Source organism: Arachis ipaensis, chromosome B07, assembly GCF_000816755.2.
Source record: "Arachis ipaensis cultivar K30076 chromosome B07, Araip1.1, whole genome shotgun sequence".
In the NCBI taxonomy this organism is placed as follows: Eukaryota; Viridiplantae; Streptophyta; class Magnoliopsida; order Fabales; family Fabaceae; genus Arachis; species Arachis ipaensis.
This window is the reverse complement of record NC_029791.2, coordinates 2703795-2713336: the sequence shown is the minus strand read 5'-3', so window position 1 is coordinate 2713336 and position 9542 is coordinate 2703795. Positions and strand designations below refer to the sequence as shown.

General features: G+C 34.0%; 2 protein-coding genes across 3 annotated transcripts in view; one reads left to right on the top strand and one right to left on the bottom strand.

The window, feature by feature from the left end:
- LOC107606549 (DNA mismatch repair protein MSH5) overlaps positions 1-2184 on the bottom strand; it is an 8888-nt gene extending 6704 nt beyond the window's left edge. The window contains exons 1-7 of the mRNA XM_016308601.2: positions 2078-2184; positions 1716-1747; positions 1255-1349; positions 977-1057; positions 829-901; positions 450-513; positions 31-185 (exon numbers count right to left, since the gene is read on the bottom strand). Coding sequence (XP_016164087.1) covers positions 31-185; positions 450-513; positions 829-901; positions 977-1057; positions 1255-1349; positions 1716-1747; positions 2078-2119 — 542 coding nt within the window. The 5' untranslated portion in view covers positions 2120-2184. The remainder of the gene's footprint in view (positions 1-30; positions 186-449; positions 514-828; positions 902-976; positions 1058-1254; positions 1350-1715; positions 1748-2077) is intronic.
- Positions 3193-9015, top strand: LOC107608079 (rab3 GTPase-activating protein catalytic subunit-like). Of its 2 annotated transcripts, none has more exons than XM_016309968.2 (14): positions 3193-3503; positions 3676-3737; positions 3943-4140; positions 4332-4429; positions 4675-4850; positions 4948-5126; positions 5470-5814; positions 5896-5960; positions 6122-6170; positions 6280-6436; positions 7133-7217; positions 7299-7368; positions 7951-8091; positions 8542-9015. In XM_016309968.2, exons 1-14 carry the CDS (start codon positions 3404-3406, stop codon positions 8875-8877), a joined length of 2061 nt encoding a protein of 686 aa, XP_016165454.1. In that variant the 5' UTR covers positions 3193-3403; the 3' UTR covers positions 8878-9015. The 2 variants fall into 2 exon arrangements, with proteins under 2 accessions (XP_016165454.1, XP_016165453.1); XM_016309967.2 differs by having other exon boundaries at positions 3940-4140.

Genomic DNA, 9542 nt, shown 5'->3' with positions numbered 1-9542 from the left:
AAAGAGAGAGTTGAATAAAGAAAAGGATACAATGAAATTTCTGCTACAGAATCTACTGTAATTGATGTGTTTCCAGATTCCATTTGCTCAAGAGTATCTACAATCCTTTCATTCTCTAATATTGCAAGAAGACCACCGCTAGCACGAACTTGTACTTCACTTCCCATGTCCATCATAGAACTCAACTGAAGTTGTATCAGGGACAATAGTAAAAAAGAAGGGTGGCATTAGATATAAAGTTGTTCATGTTTATTACACTAATAACTGGATACAGGGATGTCTCCCATAACAGACTAAATGCAAGCAACAAATTCACAAATAAAGCTTTGAATTGATGATCTAAGTGCATGCACTTAAAAGGCGACCATCCAAAGATCCTTGAACGTCCATTATTATGATAGCATGAAATAAAGATGCAAATGACTAACATCAATCATTTTCAAACTTACATAATAAACCCTCTCCTTTTCATTTAATCCTTCATCCATTCCCACCACTCGCAGGTAAATTAATCTGTAAAATCAGGAAATGGACCAAGCAATAGAGCTTTATCAAATTTTCATATCCAAAATACCATGGAATAAAAAATATCTATGCAAATCAATGCCTATCAGTAAATATTTACATTATTGACAAGCACAATGCAAAAATGTAAGATGAAAACTCAGGTGTAGTCAACTTCACATGAAGTTAATAGCTGAGAGCAATTAAATAATTTGACTGATTTGACTAAATTTTCATCTAACAACTCACGGTTATCAACTTTACACGAAGTTGACTGCACCTGAGTTTCCAAGTTTCTCATTAAGATCACAGCAGTATCAATACCTATGCCATGCTTGCTCATAACTGAATATTGAGCTTTTAACAAGCTTTACTTGAGGAGCCTCGGCTGCTTCATCTGCATCACTTCAATAGGTAAAAGGTATCCTAGAAACTAGTCTTTCATAAGTCAACTGCATGATGTGCATTTTACCACTTCGTTGCAGAGCAGATAAGAAGGATTCCTCACATTTAGAGCTTGTATAAATTATTACAGGGTTTGCTTGATATTTCACTGCACAAATAATTGAAGCCAAGAGATATTCATACACTACAATTTATACCAATAAAAGAAACCACTCAACCTCAAATCAAAACGGGTATATTAAGTGCAACAATGGAGCTTTTAGTGTAAAGATAACTCATCCATGACCCTGACAAGGAATATAGAAACTAAAACTAAACTTTATTATAACAAGAAAGAAAACATACCCATATCAATTACTGGATAAAGCTTGTCACCATCATCCCATACTTCAAGCACATAAAGTTGGCGAACACTGGAATCATAGTAAGAAACTCCTATTCTGGAATGAATGATTACGAAATCATCACAAGGTTTGAATTCAGGCACAAGTTTCCATTTCAAGAAGTAAGAAAAATCCTGGTGAATACGATTACGAGTAACAGGACAAGAGCAAGAACATTCAGCAACATATAACGTTTATAATCAATCATCTAACGGCTTTCTCCCAAAACATTAGCACATTGTGCATTATTTTTAATTTCCAATGTCTCTAAAATATTTTGCCACACAATTCAAGATGGCCTTCCTACTATAGTTCTTTGCACAATTAAATTTCTAAGGCAAGAAAACTAACTTTAGTTTTGCTTCTTTTACACGGAACAGTTTTAAGCAAGATTTGCAATATTGAGCTATTAAACAAGTTTACCTGTGACCGTGTAAGATGCAAGCCATGTAAACCTGCATTTTAACCGCAAAACCAGAATACTTGTCATTTCTTCAAAACTGTTTCGCAAAAATCCATTGCTACAATTAACAGTAATTTTAAAATTAAAGCTCATCAAAGTGTTATATTTCAGATCAACGATTTGAGTAAGAGCGCGATCTACAAAAAACAACTAATTATTAATCTCAGCAAATAATAGCGCCATTCAAGTTTTTCAGCTAAATTAAATGGAAACGAAATAGCAGAAGTAGAAAAAAAACTAGTGATTCGTTCAAAATTTTCTTTCATTTTCTCTGCGATCAACGAAACAGTGAAAATCGAAGAAGAATGCATGAAAGAGACACCTGAGGAACGGCTTCAACGTCCTCCACGTCGTTGTCGTCCATTTTGGCGCGCAATCTCGTTCGCTTTCTGCATTACCCGCAAAGCGAGCTGCGATTTTGATTTTTGAGTATAAAAAATTGTAAAATTACGCGGTTTTTTTTTTTACTATAAAAAATTAAAAACAAGTATCCTAACGAGTATGGGCTTTTTGTAGAAGGGGCCTTTATAATCTTTTAGTCGAGAATCTAGGGCTTGTTCCTTTAGTAATGGGCTCATAGGCCCAAAACCTAAAAAATATAGAAAGTATAATCCTTCATGGTTAATTTAACTTAATTTGATGTGTATGCTTAAGTCAATTTTTATTTTCTTTGTACTCATATCAGTGTATTACAAATGAATGGTAGTATTTGGTAATTTTCTCAAATATCATTGTACTAATAATAATTTACTAGACGAATTATAAATAAAGGACACTCTTTTTTTTTTCAAAGAATAAAGGACACTATTTATGTACTGATAATTTGGATTTTAATGTTTTTTATGCAATGACAATTTATACAAAAACCCCCTTATATTTATGAATTGAAAAAGACCAACAAAAGCATCTCATGCAAATCCTAAAATAAAATTTACCCCCTAAAAATTTATTAAAATAAAGTAAATTCGTCCCAAATAATTTTTTTTTAATTTCATATTTTAGAGAATTACTCCAAAATCAGTGTTTAGCATTCCACAAAATTCTCTATCATATAAAAAAAAAAATTAGCTTAGTCGGGAGAAGATTTGAGTCTTGTGGATATTGTTACATTAAAAGTTTGATTAATTTGCGTTTAATAAAATGTACTTATAATTTTTGTTTTTATTTTATGGTGGTGCAAATAATCTCCTTATTAAGTTATTTTACTTGCATCGTAATTATCATCTTTTCCAACAAGCTGCTCCACTTGGAAGCACACTACGAGCTGGTTCGAATCCTGATACTACAAGATATTTTGGATTTATTTGAGTCTAATAATTATAAATAAAAGTATATTATATTCAAAAGAGGTCAAACTAAAATTAAATCAATAAGTCAACTCCGTTGATATACATGACTACAACTTTGTCATAAAGTAATTAACTTAATTAACGTAATTAATTAATTAATTAACGTAACATCAAAGTGCATGGGAGTTATGGATAGTGATGCAGAGAAAGAAAGTGACAGAACCGGCGCGAATTTGAAGAAACGAATTTAACGCCGGCCATCTTCTTCTTCTTCTTCTTCTTCTAGCTATATATATGGCTGGTTCAGTAGCAATTGAGAAGGAGCGTGGGGCTAACGTGCGCACCTTCGGCGCGTGATAATGGAGGCACCACCAACCTTTGTGTATAGAGCGAGAATGGCGTTTCATTCCGCAGCTGCAAAAGCGGAGCGGATTCTCAGCGACTTCAAATTCGATCAAGGTTAGTTCTTCTCTCGCCACACACAATTTTAGCAAAGCTTTCTTTTGTCTTAATTTTCTTTTCCGCTATTTTTAATTTCATTTACTATTATTTTTATTTTTCAGATTTTTACCTATTTTTGTGTAAGAGAATAGAAAATTAAGAGAATTGCATTGACTCAATTTGTTTATAGGAGAAGATCAAGAGAACAGCTTCACTAAGAATCTGGAATTTGAAATTGAATCTCCTCACAAGGTGAATCGCCATTACACTGTTTATTGTTCTGCTTTCTGGAATTTGTTTATTATCATTATTATTATTATCATGTAATTTGAAGTTTTGAACTAGTACTATACAAAGATTTTTTTTTTTTTAAACTTTTGTTGTATATTTGAGTTTGATAATTATTATTCAGAGAAAATTGGAAAATGTTGAATTTTGTATTGGCATGGTGCAGCAGCTTTGCAGTGAGTTGAATAATATAAAGGGGAGGGAATCACCTCATATAGGAAGGAAGAAGGATTGGAAAGAGAGATTCAAGAATATTCGAATTGGGAGAAAAGAATTTGAAGATAAAGTTGGGGATGCAAACATGGCAATTCCATTTTATGATGAAAATTTGTACATCCTGAATATGAAGAATGATCTTGAGGCCAAGGTGACAAAGTTCATTTAAAAAATGAAATAAAATATAATCCAGAATGCATGATGTGGTTGACATGAGTTAGTAATGTTTACTTATTTATTATGAATCATATGTTTAAGGACACAACTGAGGTCTCTTTGACAATTCCAATTTAATTACAGATTGATTTCTTTTATAATATATGACTGGAATTTTTGACATAGGCTGCAGAAGCAGTTCCCTTGGTTGAAAGCTTAACTTCTGATACAAAAGATCCAATTCCTAAGTCATCTGTGCTGAAGCAACTGGCTATAGCTTTTGAGTAAGTTGTACTTACTTGCTGCAATTCTTTTACCTTTTTATTGCCCCTTTTTTCCTGAGTCTTCCCAGGAGATGCTCAAAGACCAATTGGTTGCTGCATCCTATTGCTCAAAGTTGGCACTCTCAATTGTTCACTGCAATTTTCTTTTTCAATATAACAAGATTCTCATTTCTATCATGACAAAGATTTTCAGCTTAACGATATGACTAGCCTCTTCATTAAAATTTTTGTTAACATTTTAATAGGGCTGGAAGTACAACAAAGTCATTGAAAGATTTTACAGCTTCGCCAGTAAGTTCACCAGCCTTGAGTTTCTCAGCAGTGAAGGCTTTAGTGATGCGGGAAAAGGAAGACAAACTTACCTCTGAGTTTAGTGGCGATGAGAGAGTTGTGAATTTGATTAAAGCTCTGTTTGATCCGGGTATGTTGCATTACTAAACTTACAACATTTTTCTCTTTTACTCATTGTTCAGTGATGGTCTTTCACTCTCATTATAATATTTGTAATATATCCACAGAGGGAGATTTTCTCAGTCGAAAGATTGACTCCAATCCAGGGGAAACTTCCATAACATCTTTGTGGGGAGACATTCATGGTGCTCCTCCTGAAAGCTTTGTTGTTAAGCTAGCTGAAATCATTGGAAACTTCAAGTCCATTCGAAAAATGGTTCTTTTCTGGTTCAGGGTTGTTGCTGAAGTATGTTTAACTCATTTTGATATCATTAACCCTTTGTTATCAACCCAACCCAATACATTTAACATATATAAGTTATCATCTATTATCTTAAGTAACTGTTAGTTATAAAGTGAATATCTTTTTAATAAAATGCATCATCATTGGTAGAACTATATCTTTATTCTCTCTTAGGATAAATTGAGATCTACTTGTCCTTGAAAAAAGAAAGAAATCTTTGAAGCACTTCTGGTTTCAAACTTCTAACTAGAACTGAAGTAATATTCAGTATTGCCACTGCTTTATTTTGTTTCTTAATTACCAGCTGAAAATATAATATTTTGGTTTCATCTTCTTACTAATGCAGCTCAGAAAACATTGGTCTGAGGATCAATATTTACCTGGAGTGCCTCCGGATGATATTCCAGACCTGAAGGCATGTCTTCTGTATCAACAACTTCAAGTAATTAACTGTTGCATCTCTCGGAGAAGGCTCCGTGTTATTGCCACTGACACTCTGGATTCTATGATGATGGAAGCTAGTTCAAACATAAAAGAACCAATCAATTCTGAAGTCAGAAATCCTTCAAGTCCTGTTTTATATGCTAGAGTGAACACTGGGGATCTTGTTCTGCGACTTGGTGCAGTTCGACCAGCTAGAGATCTGACATTGTTGGAAACAGGCGAGCCTGTTTACTGTCCTGCTACCCAGGTTTGATAGATTTTTCATTTGTGCCATATAATATGATTAATACTCAAACTTACTCAAGAACTTTGTGTCTCTTTAATGTAGGAAGGGCCTTTGCTTACAGAAGATCTAATCAGAGAAACAGAGGAGTTTGTACTGCGGACAGGGAGGTATGTTCCCTAAATCAGATAGATTTGTATGATATTCAGCTTCAGTAAATTATGAATCCATTTTCTCATTTCATTTATGTGTGAATTATGTGCATGTGTGTGTCATGGAAATGAGAGATAGTTCACATTTCTTGATAATTTTCCTTACCATTTATGTTCAGTGTTGGTGTTGGGTGTTCTCAACTCCTCTCCGACATGCAGGCTTTCAAGGTCAAGCTCTCCCTTGAAGGGAACTTTAAATTATTCTGCATGCTTCTGACTACTCTGAATGTTTTTAATGTACTTATCAACATTTCTTTTGTTGGTTACCATATTTTAGGCTGCAAATCCTGGATGTATTTTGGAGGATTTTGTAAGGTGGTACTCTCCTCCGGACTGGACACAAAATAAGGCAACTGCTGAGGATAGTGATGTTTTTGACGCTGGTGAATCACTTGATGGCAGAGGTTGCCTAAGTCGGCGAATGCAAAAAGAAGGTGTACTAATGATCCTTTACATTGTATATTGCTACTTAAAATCAGCTGAAATGTGGTTGCTTGGTCTTTGTCTATACCGACATAACATCATCACTTGATAAATTTGTTTAATACTATGCTTGACACAAAAATATCTTGTTCACTGTATCCTGACACCAATTATGGGAAACCTTTTCCCGGATTCTTATAAATTTTATCATCATTTATATATTCATTATGGATCTAATTTCCGTGGAGGACATACTTTGATGCCTTGTGACTTTGTGAGGAAGATATGCAGAATCCATACTGTATGGCATAGATGGATGGTTGAACTATAATAGTAAGCTGTTCTGTTTCGGGTTTAAAATGTCTGATGGCAGAACCGCAGAACTTGTTTTCAAAAACAAAATATTAATTAATAAATTCGTTGCTGGCCCAATGATGTTAGCATCGAGTTGAGAATGTTGACATCTTAGTCTCAACCTTTATGACATTGTTATAAGATAAATGATCCCTGAATTAAATGCCTTTTTCTAAACTGAATGCCTAAATTAAAAATGTCTGGAAAAACAAAATTCAGAAAAGTGAGTCTCGCCAGTGTGGTGGTCTTAGTTTTGTTATAACATGTGAAAATTGGAGAAAAGTTGGGCACTTGTGTTCTCTTGATATCTGATCAGAAAACTTCTCTGAATTCCATTACTTTGTTGATGGCAGGTAATTTGTGGCGTGAATTATGGGAAACATCCAAACCAGTCCCAGCTGTCAAGCAGGCACCCCTCTTTGATGAAGAATTGGCGGTGTAAGTCCAAATAATAGTTTTTGGGTTTATATTTTCCACTTAAATCCAATCACTTGAATGTCCTTTTACATTTTGCTGCAGGGAGGGCATCCTCAATGCATTTGAAAAGATCCATACTTCTGAGTTTTTTAGACAGCTATTTGTTTCTCTGGTAAGTTCTATTCTATATTTTAATTATTATTATCGCAACTGTTATGTTTCTCTAGTATAAATTTGAGGCATCTGTCATCACATCCCTGATGAATTTGCCATGCTCAAGTCTCAGCAATTCAGCATATATCCTTGTTAGTTGTTATTTTTGATGTAGTAGACTGGAATTCACGAAGTGTTAATTTAGAGCTGAATATTTTGACTATAATGTAGATCATAGGAAAGAAATTATTGAGTATATCCATAGAGCCTATCTTGAACTCTAATATAGGTTTTCGGGTTATCTATGGTGGTTGTTAACAAAACTTCAGGTAGCACAGGTGTGCTATTACGTTTGATTATTTCATATCCTTTAAAAGAAAATAGTGTGTATTGGCCAAACTATTGCTCAAATTATGAATCACAATATGCACTCTTCTTGATTGAGGTTCTGCTTGTTCTCTCTTCTTTCTATAAGTTGTCTAGATTTCTCTAATAGCTTACTTATTCTTTATTCATCAACAGTTATGCCACTTGTTGCCTTTCTAATATTTCTCAACTCTTTTTAAAAGACATATGTCTAATCTTTGATCTGCTTATACAGCTTGGTTTAGGCATTGAGAATGCAGAACCTATGCTATCCAATAATGGAGACTTCTCAAAGTTATTCTATGAGTGCAAGGAGTACATAGTTTCCACATGTCAAAGCAGCAAATTGAGTGAGCACATTGATGACCTTGTCCAGGTGGGTACTTTTAGAATAAGTGACTAATTATCATTAAACTAGCACCTCAAAACCTCCTGAGGAATCTCAAGTAGTGATTTATTGAAGAACAAAAATGAAATGGTCAATATGACAATATGTAACCCAGCAGAAAACACCCTTGCTTTGTAATGTATCCAACTATGGGTCTGATCAGCCTGTTTGATTTCTTTTTTCATTTTCTTTATTTTCTATTTTCAAGATTTTGCGAAGAGAAAAAGTGAAAACAATAAAGTTGTGCCTTTTTTGTTTTCATTTCTTTGTTTCGCATTTTCCTACAGCAGGAAATCAAAACTGAATTGAAGCAGAGATTATAGTCTAATTCATTCACTATATAAGGTTATGAATCTGAGTGCATGATGGTAGTTTTTATCTGCAACTATATGATAGCTATATTTGTCTCAAGAATGTATCAATCATATCCCCGTGTAGGTGTATCAAACAGTGGAGACAATGTTACTGAATCCTGAGGAAGCATTGAAAATGATGAAGCAGCCAGAAGAATCAGCTGTAGATGAACCAAAGAGCCGTCTTGCGAGGATTAGGCTTATCTTTAATGGCAAAGATAAACTGTTGAGGAGTCCTGTAACCAAAGATCAGATGAATTCTGAGGAAAAGCCAAAACAATCTTTCTCAAGTTTCTTTGAAGGCAAGTCATTGCTGTTTTCAAAGAAGTTACATAGTCCTCCATCTGGATGCCAATCGCCTGCTATCAAATCTTCGTCTCTCGACACAAATAACAGCTTCGCTGCGCCGGCACTTACTTAGGATAAGCACGCTATAACACCATTTTTGGTTCTCACATTCTATAGCAGATAAATGTAAATTTTCTTTGTTCTTCTCCAAATACTTTACTGTTGAACTTTGTAGCAACTTAATATGAATGCCTTCTACATGTTTCATCAATATGAAGCTTTTGGCATCTTAGTTTTTTATCACAATAATGATTTTTTTTTTTCATCATGCATGGTATTATTGTTATATTGCATTTATATCGTCAACTTTCTGGTCTTCACTGTGCTTATTTAAATATTTAGGATAACCAACATCATTTTTTGGGTATTCATATTCGATAGCAAATAATGCTAAGTGTTACTTTAACCCTTCGCCAGTTCTCCTTCCTCAACATCTTTTACTATATATTTAATTATCAATTTCAAATGTTTAAGTTACAAATTCAAAGAACTAGATCATGATAATTCATTAATAGACTATGGTCTTGCAGGATTCAACTTGCTTGCTTTCCGGTTTAGGTGTTACCATCATAGTATCATACCATGCTCGGAAAGATTAGAGATGAAATTTTGCTTTTATCAACTCATTAGTCAACGACAAACTCTTAAATAAAATTCAGTACCGCAGCGGATTAGTCATTGGTCTGTCGGGTCGAAACATACCGTGAGAAATAAAAAAAAATTAATAAGTGAATAAAT